Source organism: Amia ocellicauda, chromosome 6, assembly GCF_036373705.1.
Source record: "Amia ocellicauda isolate fAmiCal2 chromosome 6, fAmiCal2.hap1, whole genome shotgun sequence".
Classification (NCBI taxonomy): Eukaryota; Metazoa; Chordata; class Actinopteri; order Amiiformes; family Amiidae; genus Amia; species Amia ocellicauda.
Window position 1 is genome coordinate 8,168,030 of NC_089855.1, and position 19,228 is coordinate 8,187,257.

Genomic DNA, 19,228 nt, shown 5'->3' on the forward strand with positions numbered 1-19,228 from the left:
AATACACCTTCTTACCTTTGTATTACAGATCAACATGATCAATTATTGTTCTCACGACTGAGAACTAAGTTATAATTTATGTCTCATACCAGTGGGCCTTTGGCATGTCATTATTCTTCTCTGAAGAAGTAACTGCAATATTATTAATGTATGTACTGTACTTCTAAAGGGAAAAAAAAAATCTGCAGGTCTTGGTTTCGTACACACATCTACTTTCCCTGATTCTGTAAGATTATATTTAAAGATAAACAACCACAGACACGTTATTTCAACTAACTAGGCACCAACACGGCCTTTTTGATGAGGAGAAATAAAGCTACACAGCTCTTTGGCCTTCAAATTTACCAAAGACAAACAGGATGAACTTGAGATTGTCAATGTCCTTTTAAACTGCATTTGTTTGTTTTGTTTTGTTATTTCAGTTGACTAAGCTAGCAAGTTACCAACAACGTAGCACTTTATCACAGATTAGACACCTCTCTCCAGCTGCACTCCGGCAATTTGTTCCCCACTTTGGGACTGAGATTATATAGCGAACACAGCAAGAAGTGTCAAAGGAGAGAACTCGCTCATACCAGACTGAACCCGTCAATTGTGCACCGTACCTATGTTAAACGACCAGCGATCACAACTCGACACAGACCTCCGCACTTGTGTTCCATTAGAGGAGAAAAAAACGGGGAAAGGAATATGTCAACACTGTAAATCATTGTTTAACTTCAGAGAGATGTAATAGTCATGTGTCTACACAACACAGCGTCTAAAGAAGCAGGTTTTCCTCAGCGGAGCAAAAGAGGAGCACACACCCACACCTTCCCTCAATATTAACCAAGTTCACAGAAAAAGATTCAGAGCAGGTTCGGCCTATGCCAGCTATCGCATCATCTTTCGATCAAACACACCGCTCTCTGTGGGCGGACTGGGCTGGTGGCGTTTGCCTAACACTTCGCCGTGCCAAACCCCCAACCAGACTCTTAACTCAGTTCACAGATGGTTCAAGGCATCTCCTACTACAGGGAGATCGCCCCTGTGAAGAGGCCATAATGACAATCAATTAATTTGCTCCTATCTGTGCTTCATCGAGGAAACACACCAACACAATCTCTGTTGCACAATGCATACTCGACCACTTTCCTCAAGTCTGAGATTTTATATCACGAGAACACAGTCGCTGTTTACCAAACTCTCCGGCACCGACACAGTTACACAACAGGCTTCGTGGCTGACTGCCATGCAGACGCTGTCGGCTGGGTCCCGAGGAGGGCACGACCGGGCTGGGTTTCTCTAAACTCCCAAACACGACTCTGTTGTCATGACAGCAGCCAGCTGGAGAATAACTCTGCATCGCACTGATAGCTGTAATTTCATTCTTGACATTTCAAAGATATCAAAAAAATAAGAAATGTCCTGGAAGTACTATTTTAGAAGACCCCTATCCCTGATGCATATATATATATATATATATATATATATATATATATATTAAATTATATATATCCTACACACACACACACACACACACAAACACGCACACACACACACCTACACACAAGACTGAGACTTGTGTTTGTTGCCCGGACTAATCACTTACAAACTCCATCAAATGATAGCCGTTTACCTCGAGGTCCCAATGATTGGGTCTCTGGGAGGTTAAAAGGGATTAGGCACCTTTTTTATCCAATCACCTCTGAAATTAGGGAGAGATTGGTTCATTGCACTGAGCAGTCGGCAGGTTATTGGTCACTTAACGTTCTCCGTATTTATTCAGCCACAGTGAGTTGCTCTGATTACTCTGGTAAAATTGCCCTTTGCCATCCCACTTACTGTATATTACTGTAATAGGGCCAGAGGTGACGCCTGGAGCAAATTGCAAGGATGAGATTTCGGCATCGTTCATTTTCCAGGCGGACGGCGACTCCAGCGGTACATTGGCGTCTGATTTTTATAGTCTGGTATTTGCATTTCTTTTCCGTTTTGCTCAAGGTCTGGGATGGTGTCCCTGTTGTGTCTATACAATACATTCAGAGGCACTGCACACCACAAATCATCACACCTCTTGTGTTGAGGCCTTTGCAGAAGCTCTAGTATTACAATGTTCGCAATATATGTAACTTCCACTGAAAACTGCAAAGAACGTGGCAACAAATAAACCACTGCCACTGGAGATGCGTCTCACTGCTGGGCCCCGAATCACAGCCACAGAAATGGGAAGAGGTCTCTCTATCGATGCCCTGCGAGGCTGAGACTCTCTCTCGCTGGGGTCTTGTACAGAAATTCTGCAGTAATGAGTAATGTCACTGTCTCTGGTTGATAACAGGAGGCTAACGCTGCACATTAGTGATCTTCTGGTTTTATTCCCAATCCCTGAGCTGCAGTGCAGCTGGAGAGAAGTCTCGGGAGAAGTGATTTGTGTAGTTAGGACACAGCGAGGGATTGCCCTCCTGTTGGCACCTAGTCTAATGAGGGATGTAGGATCTCATGTAGAAAATAAAAAGCCATTAGACAATCATGAAAGAAGCACCATTAAAAAATCTCATTGATTGCCTCGATAACTAGACAGATTTATGCATCTGGGCAACTTAACCATGTGCCTGCCTTGCAGTCATGTGTGTTATGCATGTGCATTCAAATGTTTCTAGACAATGGTACTACAGAAATTGCTGCTCTAGAGGCAGTTCAGAGGAGAGCAACCAGACTTATTCCAGGTCTGAAGGGAATGTCCTACTGAGAGACTGAGGGACCTGAACCTTTTCACCCTGGAACAGAGGACACTACGTGGGGACTTCATTCAAGTCTTCAAAATCATGAAGGGCATCGACCACATCAAACCAGAGGAGCTTTTCCAGATCAGCACGGACACACGCACCCGGGGACACAAATGGAAATTGGGCTTCAAGGCATTCAAGACAGAAAACAGGAGACACTTCTTCACACAGAGAGTCACAATCTGAACAAACTCCCCAGCGATGTGGCTGAAGAGACAATTTGGGAACATTCAAAAACAGACTGGATAGGATCCTTGGATCACTTAGTTATTAATGGACACCAAACGAGCACAAATGGGGCGAATGGCCTCCTCTCGATTGGACACTTCTTATGTTTTTATGCACAGTAGGTGCCACCTAGAAGGCAAAAGTTATAAATGCATCATTGATGTAGAAATACAATCTGTCTGTCTATCTACCAGTGTAGATATAAACACACACTGAAACACACATAATTAAATTACCTTTAGACCTCATTGGGTGGTTTAATTTCACTGGGGCCTTCCTCCTATTCTCCCTTCACATTTGTGACTCCACCACCACCACAACAACAAAAATACAACCCGATTGTTAAATAAGAACAGATTCAACTTTACGTCTTCTCAAAAACATGAACAAAAATCACATGAAGCTGTGCAGGAGACACGGGGAATCAAGAAAGAAAGAGAAAGAAAGAAAGAATGAGGGCCCTTGTGTGTCGAACATCAAATTCAGTAAAACAGGATTATAAAGCACACGCAGACAATATTTGAGAAAATGATCTGAGATTCTTTGACTTTATCAATAAAATAAAGTAAATACATATGTTAAGTTTGGGGGAATTCATTTTGCTGCTAACACTAACAGACACTGAATATTTTCCTCTCTGAACGCGGTTTTTCTGCTTGTTAAAGCATGGGATAGCTTTATTTAGCAAGAATTTAATTAAAACATGTCTGTTCAGCCATTTGACTGAAAGAGAGGAACAAGTCTTTCAGTTGTGAACCTAACAAATGGCAATAATTAGCAATGCGTTCTCCACATGGCGCCGGGAAAATGGGTCTCGATAAGATTTATCCGAGTCACAGCTTTCACCTGCTAGAAACAGGTCTCCGGCTGAAAGGACTTTTAAGCGTTTATAGTCAATGAATCAATAGTGTTTCATCAGCTCAAAGCAACCGATCACAGAGACATACATGAAAATATGGGCTGGCAGTCATTAATTACTCACTCACTACTTCTATATGTTCAATGTGTTTTTCCTGGCCTGTTCAAATATATTAAAACAATTGTTTGATTTATTCGCATCTCACAATTCACATTCACTGAATTGCTTTAGTAAAAGTTCTCCCGTGATGAAATGGCTCCTACTTGAAGAAAAGACCTCAATTAACTGATGCTTGTGTCTAAAATAAATGAATAAATAATAAGCCAATAAGATTCCAGTGTTTACTACAGTGTTCCCAGTAAAATAAGGTGGATTTAATCTCTCAGACTACTTAAACACCTTAACATGTAATAAAACATGTAAGGAAACTTCAAAGCACGTCTGTGAATGACTCCGAACACGTGCTACAGTACACCGGCTCTCATATTACACGCACACGGCCGTATATAGTGCGCCATGTTCACAGGGCTTAAACAACTTACTTCTTTGTTACTAAGCCGCAATATATAAATGATTAAATAACATGGACAATGCCGCCCATTTTATCACGGCATGGCGAGGAAATGAAAGCAATGCTCGCGAATCTGCGGGAGATAAAGAGCATAAGCAATTCTATGGTTACATTTTAATGCTCATCGTCGCCCGATAGTTACAGCTGGCTGCACTCAAACGCTTTAGAGTCAGGGTGTTGTTCTACAAATCCAATATAGTCTGTGCATTGTCTGCCTATTTCAGCCTCAACTTATCAAGATGCTGATAAAAAAAAAAAAAAAAAAAACAGAAGATACAATTTTCCATTTAGCAGTGTGTATTTACAATCCAAATCCAAACACATGCTTCAATAGGATTTGCAATCTACAAATGATATGCACACTTTTTTTTATAATACACATCATTTTCTCGAATCCGCAGAAACACAAACAGGCAAGGCGCTGCTTTCTCACTATTCACACTGTGTCTTTCACAATCCCAAAATAAAAATATGCGTTTCTTCGTCTGTAAGCGCTTGATGAGTGCGTTCTCGTACAATTCAATTGTGTCCACAAAGACAGATAACATCACTTCATTTGTTCGGAGCCACACTTCTATTATTACTGGGCCAGAGAACCATTTTGAAATATAGCATAATAAAGAGCCACACAAAGGAACAAAACAAAACAAATAAGTATCACACATATTAAGTCGGCTACTGTAGTTGTGTGAATTGTGTAGTCCCTCACCAAGTAGTGATAGTGATCTTATATAATCATTTTGTACCGTATTATATCCAGAGTGAGGATATATGGGTACAGGGTTCAATACCTTATGGAACACAATTTCAGTGGTATTTGGCCTACTGACATATTCATTATTTACGTACGATATATATATTGTGACACAGTGTGAGAAATGGTCCAGAACGGACAATATATGTGGAAGCACAGGGCCACCCTGTGTCCAGATTCTGCTAGACAACTTACGGGTTGTTTGTCTTTATTAGTACATGTTTAGTTAAGGATCTGTTGCTGTGTAGACTCAAAGAGGAGACATCACGTACAACTCCCCATGGAGTCACAATATATATACACACACACAGCGTTGTGAAATGATAGGTATCAGCAAAATACGAAGATTTTTTTTGTGATATAAGAGGCACACTTCTCCCCACGGAGTCACGATATATATATACACACACACACAGCGCTGTGAAATGATGGGTATCAGCAAAAAACAAAGGCATTCTCTGTGATATAAGAAGCACATTTCTCTCCAATATGTTGCAGCCCTTGGCCCCATACAGCCGTTAGCATTCAGAGTTCAAGGTGTGCGAGAGTTGAAGATGCCTGCAGTGTCGAACGGATAAAAACATGATGCTTCCGAGCATTCAGGGTTATCATCCCTCACTCTGACACGCTCCCTCCACGCACTGACGGCCTGAGGAGCAGTTGGCCGGCCCTGAGTGACGGGCCCAGAGAGTCCCCCAGGAAGACACAACTCTGACCTTTACACCTCTCGACAGACACCGGGCTTTTACATCAATAAGCGGCCGGTCCCGCAGGCAGGAGAACACAGACAGCTTGGCTCCCAGTTGTCGGCTATTGGTCAACACCATCACCATCTCAGCAGTTTTGAGAATTGTCTATACATAGGAATGCTTCTTTCCTATATATTTATATATATTATTAATGTTTTTGATGTGCGGGGTTTTACAACAATAACACAAAGACACTGACCTTTCTACAATTTGTTTCACACCTGCTGAAAGCCGGCAGCAGCGCCGCCGCGATGGGCTGAGACGCTGGCAAATTAAATATATGCTTTTAAAGAAGATGGGAGGTCAGGGTGAGCAATTGTACTAATGCATCACAGTTTATCTCTCTCGTGGCTCCGCCGCGTACCGGGCAAGAAGAGGCTTGGTTCAGGTTTGACACCATTTAATTCAGAGGACGGTGCAGAAAGCAAAGCAAATTTATCAAATCTAATACAGAATCTTAAGAGCGATGGCCGGACTAATAAAGTCTTTAAGAGATGTCAAAGTCAGCTCCGGCTTCAATTTTTTTTGTAATCATTTCTGTCACTCTAGAGTGTTTGAGTGTAACGAGCATAGTTATTCTAACAGCAGAGCAGTGGTCTCCAATCATGGAGGGCCCCAATCTAAGTTTTAAAGGCCACCCTTAAACTCTAATTTGTAATCACTGGGAACACATATTGCTATTGATCAATTCAATGATGTTTCTTCTATTTCTGTGCCTCTTCTGATTATGACGTTCTAAAAATGTCTATATTCGGTTACCACTTCTCACTTCTACAAGAACTCTCCTACAATACTGTGGACCAGTTGTTGATTTGAAGACACATTTTGGCACATTTGAAGGGGGAGAAGGAAAGAGAAGTTGAGAGAGAGAAAGAGCACAGGAGCTGTTTTTCAGGTTGTCAGGGGTTCACAACTTAAAAGGGACAGGACTTTCAGAGGAAGACGTGCTCAAAATACACAATTGATCACACAATAAACATCTCTGGGAAAGGTGGCCAACGGGACCGAGACACAGGGGTTAGTCGGAGCCTTTAAAAGCAAATCTGGGTGCATGTGACGCCACAGACGCAGGCCGTTTCTGTCTTCAGAAGGTTTTGCAGCTGCTTACAGATTCACTCGGCGGTCTGTTCACAGAGCCTCCGTTTGAAGACTGACAGAGATGTGTGGCAGTAACCTTTATCTGTTTGGTGATACAGCCGCTGATAAACTGTCTGTGTGGGCAAACCTTCTTTTTATATATATATATAATTCTATACATAATAGTAATGGTCCAGAAACAATACACAACTATACGACAGATACAGTACATTGCCTCTGTCTCCCTCTCTCTCTCACTCTCACTCTCTCCCTTTCTCCTGTAGACCAAGTGTTGTCACCACGAGCGCTCACTCTCATCAAAGGTGGGGGGCAGCTATAATCTGACTGTTTAATGTAGGCAGAGGACAGATGCTCACAACAGGCAGATACACAACCTGGATACACAAACTGCGAACTGCGTGTCTGAAAACTGCAGAAAAGAGACGGTTCATTGCGAAAGCCGAGAGAACCACCTCAGACTAAATGGCTTACGGAGACGCCGGGTGAAACAGGTGCCGCTGTGACTCCCGATAACCCGCTCTGTGTGACACGCTGTGAAAGCTGCCGCCACAATCCTCCTACTCGCGGTGTCATGTAATACCACGGCAAACTGACTTCCCCGGGGCAGAGGTCAGGAAGGGGAGCAGGGAAGCTTACAGGGGGGCTGTCAACTGAAAAATAAAGCTCCTGTTGGATGACCATGTTCCTTGAGGTAACGATACAGAGTGGTAGGAGAATTAGGCAAGAGTTTTGATTCCTTCTCAGGATGGGTGACGAGATTCGATGCAAATGGCCGCCATTTATATGACAACACAAACGGAAACAGCCCTCGTAAGACGGGCCCCTGTGTTCTGTGTGATTTTCCAGATCAATTATATGGACAGAAAGCACAATAATCCTGCAGAAGACTAAATGGGTACTTGATTCAAGTCTTCAAAATCATGACAGGCATCAAGCACATCAAACCAGAGGAGCTTTTCCAGATCAGCAGGGACACACGCACTCGGGGACACAAATGGAAATTGGGCTTCAACGCATTCAAGACAGAAAACAGGAGACACTTCTTCACACAGAGAGGTGTCACAATCTGAACAAACTCCCCAGCGATGTGGCTGAAGAGACAATTTGGGAACATTCAAAAACAGACTGGATAGGATCCTTGGATCACTTAGTTATTAATGGACACCAAACGAGCACGATGGGGCGAATGGGCTCCTCTCGATTGGACACTTTTTTATGTTCTAATAAACCATGCCCTACCCATGAACACTGTCTGTACATAACTTGTACAAGTGATAATTTGCAACAATCGCACCCAAACGTCTCTAATGCCAATTCATTTAAAAAAAAACTATAACTGGGCAACCATTTCCCTGGAGGGATAGAAACCTGAAATTGCACGCACTCACCGAGACAGGTGCCGTCCATCTCCTCGTAGCCCACACTGCACACACAGCGGCCCAGCGGCACGAGCCAGTCCCCGTCCGCCCCGCAGTACAGCTTGGGTGTGTCCCTCTCCTCTGCGTTCTTCACGCAGGCGCCGCGCACCTCCACCAGCGAGGAGGAGTCGACACGCGGGATGGTGTCGGGGAACACGGCCAGGTTGCGGAAGGTAAAGGGGCACTTCTTGTAGTAGACCCGGACGGACACCAGCGCGATGCAGGCGCCGATGTCCTGGAAGGCCAGGTAGAAGCCCTTCCTAGTGACGGGCCCCACCTCGCGCACCTCCGTGTTGAGCTTGAGGATGCGGTCGCCAAGGTCCATCTGGGTGAAGCTCTCGTCGGCCGCGATGGTGTCGATCTTGGTGTACTGGTTGGGCTTGAACTTGATGCTGTGGGACTCGTCCGTCTCCATGTAGTACAGGTTGAAGGTCTCCTTGCAGGTGCCCAGGACCCAGGGGATGCTGTTGCAGTCGCGCAGCGTGAAGCGCATCTCCACGTAGAGCTTCTGCGCCGCCTCGCGCGAGATCCAGTTGGACCGCAGCCAGTTGTTCTGGTTGGGCTCCATGACGTGGCAGACCTGGAAGGTGTGGATGGGCCGGTTGTGCTCGTCCATCTCGGTGATGGCGTCCCACTGTGGAGGAAGAGGAGGGCGTTATTGGTGTCGTACGTGCAGGCGTGATTAACAGCGGGCGTTTCTTGTGACGCACAATGACAGTGATGGGAAAACACTCCCACAAAGGGGTAGCAACTATTATTGATGCCAAATGCTCTTTGTGTAAATACATATATAGCACAGTGTCAGAACATCCTATCACTATAAATTCTCTTATTAAAGTGATCAATATGGAATTCACATTCACAGATTGTCAACTTGCTCCCAAACACGATGATGCATTTTTTTGTTCAGTTGGTTTCATTTACACATTTTAATTTAAATAACCAACTCAGCTATAAATACTCATGGAAACATGTTTTAAATTCTGTAATCTCTACCTTTGCTTAATTATTGTGCACAGGGCCTGACCCCCACTTTACAAAACAATGGTGATGAGGCTGGCATATAAAGGACTGAAACATAACATCATCTGATGCAGAATAGTTGTGTCTAAAAACTTTTTTTGCTGTATTTTTCCCTTTTTTCTTATGCTTAAGTTCAAAACATGCCTTCAAGGAATGACCCAATTCAATCAATTAAGTGCTCGGAGGCCTGCCTCTACTGTAATTCCATGCTCAGAAGCTGTGGTAAGGTACTGTCAGCTGGCACAGACGTGTTAGGGGCCGCGGTGTTCGGGTCTGAGCATCGAACCCAAACCCGTTCTCACCGGAGACCTGCACAGCTCCACCGGAATATAAAATAAACGGAGGCGTGATTGAGCAGTAAACAAGACATATGCTATCATCTCAACTGTCCTGGAAACATTTCTATTTTCTCTTCTGTGCATTGCAAAAAACGTCATGTTGTCTCACCGACTCGTTGCATAACGGCACTTTCCAACACCATGATTGCTTTTCGGATTGGATTCTTGGATTGATGCTCGCTTTTGTTTCTTTTCTGGTTCTTCTAACTTGATCCAATTTTAGGGTGCCCTATGACCTGATAAAAGATACAATATATATGTGTGTCTCTCATAACCTCAAGTCAGAAGCTTTGTAAGGGTGTTGTGTGTGTGTGTGTGCGCGTGTATATATATATATATATATATATATATATATATATATATATATATATATAACCTACAGTTTCATCAGCAGAAAGGAAGCACTGTAACAAACAGGCTAGTGTTGTCAACCAGAGACTGATGGGAAGGATTAGGAGCAGATATCACATCTTAAACAGTAGCTGCAGTCAACGTACAGTACTGTGCAAAAGTTTTAAGCAGGTGTGAAAAAAAGTCATACACCATGGCAAGACTGAGCACAGCAACAAGACACAAGGTAGTTCTACTGCATCAGCAAGGTCTCTCCCAGGCAGACATTTCAAGGCAGACAGGGGTTTCCAGATGTGCTGTCCAAGCTCTTTTGAAGAAGCACAAAGAAACAGGCAACTTTGAGGACCGTAGACGCAGTGGTCGGCCAAGGAAACTTACAGCAGCAGATGGAAGACTCATCATGCTTACTTCCCTTCGCAATCGGAAGATGTCCAGCAGTGCCATCAGCTCAGAACTGGCAGAAAACAGTGGGACCCTGGTACACCCATCTACTGTCCGGAGAAGTCTGGTCAGAAGTGGCCTTCATGGAAGACTTGCGGCCAAAAAGCTATACCTCCAACGTGGCAACAAGGCCAAGCGACTCAACTATGCACGAAAACACAGGAACTGGGGTGCAACAAAATGGCAGCAGGTGCTCTGGACTGATGAGTCAAAATGTGAAATATTTGTCTGTAGCAGAAGGCAGTTTGTTCAACGAAGGGCTGGAGAGCGGTACACGAATGAGTGTCTGCAGGCAACAGTGAAGCATGGTGGAGGTTCCTCGCAAGTTTGGGGCTGCATTTCTGCAAATGGAGTTGGGGATTTGGTCAGAATGAATGGTCTCCTCAATGCTGAGAAGTACAGGCAGATACTTATCCATCATGCAATACCATCAGGGAAGCGTCTGATTGGCCCCAAATTTATTCTGCAGCATGACAACGACCCCAAACATACAGAGAAAGTCATTAAGAACTATCTTCAGTGTAAAGAAGAACAAGGAGTCCTGGAAGTGAAGGTATGGCCCCCACAGAGCCCTGATCTCAACATTATCGAGTCTGTCTGGGATTACATGAAGAGTGAGAAGCAACTGAGGCTGCCTACATCCACAGAAGAACTGTGGTTAGTTCTCCAAGATGTTTGGGCCAACCTACCTGCCGAGTTTCTTCAAAAACTGTGTGCAAGTGAACCTAGAAGAACTGATGCTGTTTTGAAGGCAAAGGGTGGTCACACCAAATATGGATTTGATGTCGATTTTTCTGATGTTCACTCACGTTGCATTTAGTTAATTGATAAATATAATCTATTAGCATGTCTATTTTTGAATGCATTCTTACTTCACAACATTTTTTCACACCTGCCTAAAACTTTTGCACAGTACTGTATACCATGTCAGCGATGATTGCAATCATGCTTTTGTCAACAAGGCATGCGTTGACGCCATACTCCCCTTGTCTGTGAAAACGTTTGTTGCGTCAAACTCAGATTTCACGGGCGTGTCAATAAACAGGCGAACCTCGCTAATATTTTGCGTTGATTGAAAAGGAGGTGCCTTTGAATACCTCATGTATAAACTTGAGCATCCACTGCAATTTCACCCACTGCCATAGTCTCACAACAACAACCCCTTCTGCACAGACACAGCTCAAAAGTGTGGCAGACATTCAATCAGACACTCACTCGATCAATCAGCCACTAATGGGCTTTGCATACTGTAAGCAATCCTCAGTCAGGACAAGCCACCGCTGATCAATATTTGTTGTTACATTAATTTTCCAAATGGACTTAATTATAGGCAATTACAGCCACGCACGACACACACTGTAAATAGCCCGGCCTCTCTCAGACGCTCTCGGTGCGTTATTAATGGTGATGCTCTGTGCTCCCCGGACACCCTACAAATCTCGGCAAAGAGAAAGAGACATCAGCGGCCACATCATGTTTAAAGCAGCACCCCTGCCCCACGCGCGCCACACTGTTAACTAGCTATTTCCTCTCCGTCTTGGTGCAATAAAACGTAATGGAGGTGCCGGCCTGGGTCACGGGAGCAGCTTTCCCCTCTATTAAACCTAAACAGGTGTGGAGCGAACCTCGAGCGGCCCTGATAGAAACCGAAATCCTAAATCACCCTCCGTGCGAAATTGCTTCCAAAAACAACGAGCAAAACAAGAAAATCAAGCACATTCACACAGCAAGAACAAATCATCAGATTCACGAAAACTGCCATCTCCTCTCTATTAGAATGAATACACGAAGGATTCAATAACATTTTCATAACTAGAGCATTCTTCCACCCGTTTTAAATCTGTCAGCATGCGAGCGTTGGATAAAACATCTGTTTGCAGTGTAGTTCAGATAATGCGGCTAGTTATCTGGGCAGGGAAAAACCTATCTACCGCCGTCAGATCCCACTTTGAGGAACAAAACTGCGAAACACACGTCTCCGGGAAGAGACATCGCTATATAGTGCTGCTGCGTTTGATTTATATCTCAGATTTACCCGTTGCACACTCCGAAGATGGATGTATAGATGGAGAGGTTGCACTGTTCATTTATTCAGCTTTTCATACACTGTAAAGAAGGATGGGGTTGCTTTTCTTGATGGTATGTTACAGGTTTTTCTATTTACTGTATATCTTACAGGCATCCATCCATTCCTGCCCGGAAACACAAAACGCATGTGGTGATCAATCATCCACACGAGATATGTTATGTTAGGGAAGTCATTGAAAAGATACTTTGTTTACTCTACCTATTCCTCACCCCTGTTCTTATTTCCCCCATTTTGATGTAATACCTGCCATCAGCCATCACTGTTGAAATATAGGGCAACGCACGACGTCAAATATCGGAGCCCGGTCATTTACTGCTCAGGTCCCAGATCTCCTTGTGTGTCTGGAGCCGTACATGTGACCTTTCATCTTGAGTTTCAGGGTCTTTTTCTGTTTCTGGTGCAACTCTAAACATCCGAACTACTTACATCACAAATCGACAGTTACCAGGAAGTCATACACATAAGTCATACACATAAAAACGGCATTCACCCTGACACAAAACACTGTCCGCAAGAAAACCTGTCCAGTGTCTCTGCTGAAGCTGCGGAAGGAGCTATTTTCAACGGTATTATATAAGAAACAAACTCACACATGACTGCCTGCAGACTCTCTTCAATCTAAGCAGAGGGCTGAGATCTCACTGCGTATAATACCAGCGGTGGGCTTCCTAGGTCTCTTTAAAGCTCACAACCTGGACACCATTGTGAAGTTAAACGAGGAAAACTCATCTCAGTAACTGAGAGTCAGGGTGGCACACGAAACAGGAGTCACTGTGGCCCCAGGGGACCTGAGGAGCCAGGAACCCAGCTGTACGGGGCCTGAGCTCATAGGCAGGCAGGCTTGGCAAGCTCTGTCATCGAGGGCTGAGATCGCCATATAGTTTTCTGCCTCTCTTTATAGCATTAATGATTAAATCGGCAGTTTAGCATGTTATCCAAGCATCAGTAATGCGGGAAGATAACGGGAGCAGAATGGAGCTGTGAAATATCGCAGGGCGGTGATTTGGGAGGCTATTGTGTGTATTGTTTTCTTGGCGCATTGTTTTTTTATATATAACAATCTGCTGCACTACATCCTAACATCGACTTCTTTATTTCAACTCCTTTTTTGTTAGGTGCATCTACAGGATGGTTTGGGAATTTTAATACATCAGTTCTTGATTGGAATTGCGGAAGAAATATAACACATGAAAAAAATATATCTGTCCCACATCTTACTTGAAGAAAAACTATTAAATATTCCTTTTTATTATTATTCTTCATTTTACTGACAGTACAGCCTTCGGTGCATTATTCATACACAATATAATAAATACCGCTGCGCTGGAGTCGGTTTTTACAGTGTTATGAGTTAATTTCGGCTCCTATCCATTTTTCAGTGTTACTTTCATCACCACAAATTAGATTTCCTTCATAAGGTAGCTGTTATTATGAAAGAGAGAAGATAAAGCAATCGCGGCTCATTGAATTTGGGATTTTATTTATATTATGGGAGGCTTGTCTTTTTTAATACTTTGCAATGGCCACACATGCATATACAGTCGTTTTTTGACATCACAGCAACGTTAAGACTGGCTACGAATTCAGAACAAAGGTTTCTAGAAATGTGTGGCGTGTTTAAGCTATTGTGTCTGAATCTCCACAAGCAAGCAAACCATGTTATAGGGCTACAGGAAAACACAACTCAACACAAATTCTCTCTCTCTCTCTCTCTCTCTCTCTCTCTCCCTGTCAATCTCTCCTCCTCTCTCTCTCTCCGCACACATTTCAGCTCCAGTCAGGTCTCACTTCAGCACTCCGTAAAGTATTACAACAAACTTCATATTGCTTTAGGTCACGTTAAAGCATTGACTTTCTCTGGAGCTTTCAGCCCATCCTAGCACTGCCGGATCTGAGAGATATTGACAAGCCCTGCACCTTGGGCTCTCTGGCGCGGCTCTGGGGGTTCGGGCGCGGAGCCAGAGATGAGCTGCGTGCTTTCCGAAGATCGGGTTTCCTCGGGGTATCGCCCGGCAGAACCATGACTGACTGAAACAGAGACGAACAGCAGGATCTGTGCAGTCAAGAAGACAGCACGGCTTTAAAGGCAGTTTCATCACTTCAGCATCATTTAATTCTGAATTGGATGCACAAACGCCCACAGAAGAGGGCGATGTAGCTGTTTAACCCCCTAGGCAGGTTCAAGCAGGGGGTTCAGGTGACCCCTGGGGGTCTGCTAATCGTGAGCAGGCGATATTAGTTGCTGTGCCGTGCATGCTGGCGATTGGTCAGTGCCAGGGAGACGGGGGCGGCTTAAAAGGGAGTTATTAAATATGCCCTGCCTGGCGGGGGGGGTCAGAGCGGTCCTGGATTTTGTTGAGTGCGCGAACAGAACAGATGTGCTGTTGTTACTGTCTAGCACACTTTACTGTAGACTACAGCACAAGTAGCCTGTTCTCAAAGTGAATTGTTTAAGCGAGTCTCTGGGTGCCTCCTCTCAGGAACACTACAATACATTTCATATGAACGTGCAATGTTCAATGGTCCAGGGAGTCGTTTCATAAATGTATAAGTCTTCCCACGTGAGTCAAAGCAAGTGTTGGAAGAGGAACATAAGCTGCTGTTTTCCACATTGCAGTGAATGAATGTTTTATGATTGGGAATTAAAATGCATTTCACTGCTAAGAATCATCACCGGTGAATGGAAACTATGCCATAAACTATTTTAGTACTATTGGCAATACTACTACATGTTACTAATATTAATACTATAAGTATTAGTGGCATAACGGGCACACAAAAATAAGGTTCTGTTGCTGATTCGAACCTCCTCAGACTCCACAATAGTGCTACGTTGAAGACATGACCGAGCAAATGGCCAGAGACAGGCACTGACACAGCAGCGGTGATGGATGAAACTCGAATCTCAAGCTGCACATTCAACAGACAGAGGAGTGTGTGTGTGTGTGTGTGTGTGTGTGTGTGTGTATGTATGTGTGTGTGTGTGTGTGTGTGTGTGTGTGTGTCAGGGGGGGGGTCACTGAACAATCAGGAAAGAAAGAGAAAGAAAGAAAGAAAGAAAGAAAGAAAGAAAGAAAGAAAGAAAAGAAAAAAACATCTTCTGTGCATTTTGAAAGGTTAAGAGCTTGATGAAGGAACCTAAATCTCAATTAGTCCAGCCGAATGACCATAACCTGCCAGGGCCGAATGTCTCGCGTCTGTAATTCCCCACCAGGCCTGCCATTCCCTACACCCCTCTCCCTCACGCCGCTCTCCTGTTGTTATCCCCCCGCCTCCAGCCCTGCGTTGTGCGTCGGCTGCCTTGGTCGCGCCCGAGAGACTCTAATGCCTAGAAACACAGGACATTAAGAGAGAGATTTTGAAGAGCGGTGAGATAAGCCTTTTGATCAAAGTTATTTTTAAAGTCTGGCTTATTTAACAGAATCACGTAATTTATATTTGTGCAGAAGCAGAACGTGGGTACATGACACTTTTCATTTAAACCCTTTGAAGGAGGTTTATTAAATGACAAATCACTTTGCAACCAACGTGTAATTATGCCTGATTAGAATATTAGTTTATATAACCGGTTTGAGATTTAGTTTTCACTTAAGTCATTATTTGGTTGATACACTGTGCAACATCTTATATTTTAAATGCACTGGGGTAATTTCATATCCTTTTATACAGTTAACACTGCCGATATAAAAAAACGACATATATGTGTATTTCTTGTGCTGAAATGTGCTTTTGTTAAGACTATAGAACAAAATCTATTCCTCCCAACACCTTGAATAATAAGCTCAGAAAATACAGGCCGCAGTCAGGATTACCGCCTGTAATCCTACGGCAATTACTTTTAACCGAAACGGGAAGAGCGATATGATGTATGTAGATCTGTCACCGGGAGATTAAACAATCCCCGTCTTGCTGTAATCACTTGAATCCGGCTGCCGAAGCCTCAGTAATTCGGCAAAACTCTCAAGGTTGCTTTTATTGGGCCTCACATGCGAACTGAGCGCTGGCGCACACGCTGAACAGAAGAGCACAACTCGGAAGATTACAAGACTCAGACCTGACTGCGTTTGTGTAATGAAGGAATTTTATGTGCTATTTCAAAAGCTATATGCCCGGTCAGACCGCAGGGAGAAAAAAGTGCTCTGACTCCGAGTCAAAACGGCCGAGGCAGCTGGCGGAACAAGCTTTGTTTGAAAGAAACCCCAAATTGTATTTTAATCCAGCCACAAATCAAAGCAGAACGCATCGGCACCTGGGTCTTGTTCTTGGCTCTGTGGTTCACTAGCTTTAAACAAAAGTCTTGTGTAAGAGAGTTCCCCAGTGGAAGTACAGGCCACGTCTTTGCTCAAGCAGTCTGAGGGTCCCATCAAAAAGGAGCCCCCCAAAGGTGATTGAGCAGCATGTAAATAAGTGTGATAGAGAGGACAGTGCCCAGGGATAGACCGGCAGGAGCAAAGGTATTGTATACAAGGATAAGCCGTTCTAGAGGTGGGTGAGCCGAACGACACATCAATGCGCTTTGTCATCTGCTCAGGGTCACGTTAACTATTGCATGATGCTCACAACGATGCGTTCATTCATTAGGTCGTTGTATGTTGTATGACACTCATCCGTTGACATGAGACAAAGCTAAGCGACTTCCTGATTAGAAGAAAGCTTTCCTCTGTCCCTCTGCTACCGAATAACATTACAAACACACACATTGTATAGACACATACCAAGACAAAACCCCTCCGCTTCCACTGTAGTCTGAAAAAGGTCGCTATTTTAGTTTTGTTTACACCAGCATGTTTTCATGTGTTTAATTACTCTGTTCTGGTTTAAATCCATTGCGCAGAAGGACATTTCTTTATCCATTGTGTCAGCGGCTTCTAATTATGTAACGGCTCCCGATCTGCCACGGCGAACAATACACGCACCCCCCACCGCGTTCACAGCCTCTCCACACCCGGTACAGGCACGGCGAGGCTGCAGTAAGGGCACTTTACGAGCGTTTTAGTCTCGCAATTATCCAGTCGCCGCAACGCTCGTTAGCAACTTTCAAATCCCTCTTACGGGTCTCCTACACTACACTTGTTCTGAAATATCTCTTAAAAACAAACACACAAAAGAACAATGTCTAAAACAACCCATATACAGACAGGTGACAAATTAAAGGAAAAACCTGAATAAATGAGTTGAGGAACATAACGAATGCAGATGTGTCCAAACAGGGGTACTGCATGATACAATTAAGCAAATAACATCCTCTCATGCTCTGTGGTATGTATACAAATGCTGAGCAGGCCCAGTTGACCTCAATTTTGGATCAAGATGGCAAGAGGAAAGGATCTCAGCGACTGTGAAAGAGGGGTCATTATTGGGGCACGAATGGCAGGAGCTTCAGTCACACAGACGCACAACTGGTTTGTGTTCTAGACAAGTGGGCGAGTGCATGTGTGGGACACCAAGAGAGCGGGACAGGCCTGACTGCTGGACCCCTACAGTGAGGGGGTCCGGAGGCTCTGTTATGCTGTGGGGGGCATTTTCCTGGCATGGTTTTGGTCCACTTGTCCACTTAGAGGGAATAGTCACTGCAAATCATTGCACAGTTATTCTGAATGATCACCTTTATCCTATGGTGACACATTTCTCTCCTGATGGGAGTGGTCTCCTCCAGGATGACAATGCCCATCCACAGGGCACGAGGGTCACTGAATGGTGTGCTGAGCATGAAAATCATGTGACTCATATGCTATGGCCTTTGCAGTCACCAGATCTCAACTCAATTGAACACCTATGGGAGATTGTGGACCGTCATGTTAGACAGCGCTCTCCACCACCGTCATCAAAACCCCAAATGAGGGAATATCTTTTGGAAGAATGGTGTTCATCCCTCCAGTAGAGTCCAGAGACTTGTAGAATCTGTGCTGAGAGCATTGAAGCTGTTCTGGGGCTCGTGGTGCCAACACCTTACTGACACACTTTATGTTGGTTTTTCCTTTAAGTTGTCACCCGTCTGTATATGCAATGAAAGAAGTTACGAGTGTTTATGAGTTCATGAGCTGAGCAAGAAGACCCTGCTGACAAGAGCAGGACCACCCCGCCCCCCTGCCGCCAGTCTGTCTGTGCCGATGAGGTCTGGTCCCGGGACGCCAACCCCCTGACCCCGCTAAATGCAGTCTGCACTACTGTTAACTGCATTTGCCAAGTAATTGGGATTATCAGGAATAACTAAATACCATAATGCTGGACGCAGCAAGTTATTTGCCAGCCTCCACGAGAAGGGGGGGGGGGGGAAATAAAGCCTAATGCTGCTGGGATTGATCTCTTGTCTGATCAAACAACAAAAATCCATAGAAGTAATGAACGCTCCCTTTCTATTGAGCAAATCTATTGACGTACACTTCAGAGAGTCATAAACACCATCCTCTCGCTTATTTAGTGGAATACAGGCTGAGTACAAAGCGGCGCGCTCGGCTTGCGGACGTGAATACAAATGTAACGCAAGCCACTGTCTCATAAATCTGCTCTGTGGCTGCGACTTAAACAAATAGACATCGATTTT

At 44.2% G+C, this 19,228-nt stretch overlaps 1 protein-coding gene across 1 annotated transcript in view; it reads right to left on the bottom strand.

The window, feature by feature from the left end:
- Window positions 1-19,228, bottom strand: part of epha6 (eph receptor A6) — a 231,697-nt gene that overhangs the window by 146,471 nt on the left and 65,998 nt on the right. The window contains exon 3 of the mRNA XM_066706008.1: window positions 8,413-9,076. Within this exon, the coding sequence (XP_066562105.1) occupies window positions 8,413-9,076 (664 nt within the window). The remainder of the gene's footprint in view (window positions 1-8,412; window positions 9,077-19,228) is intronic.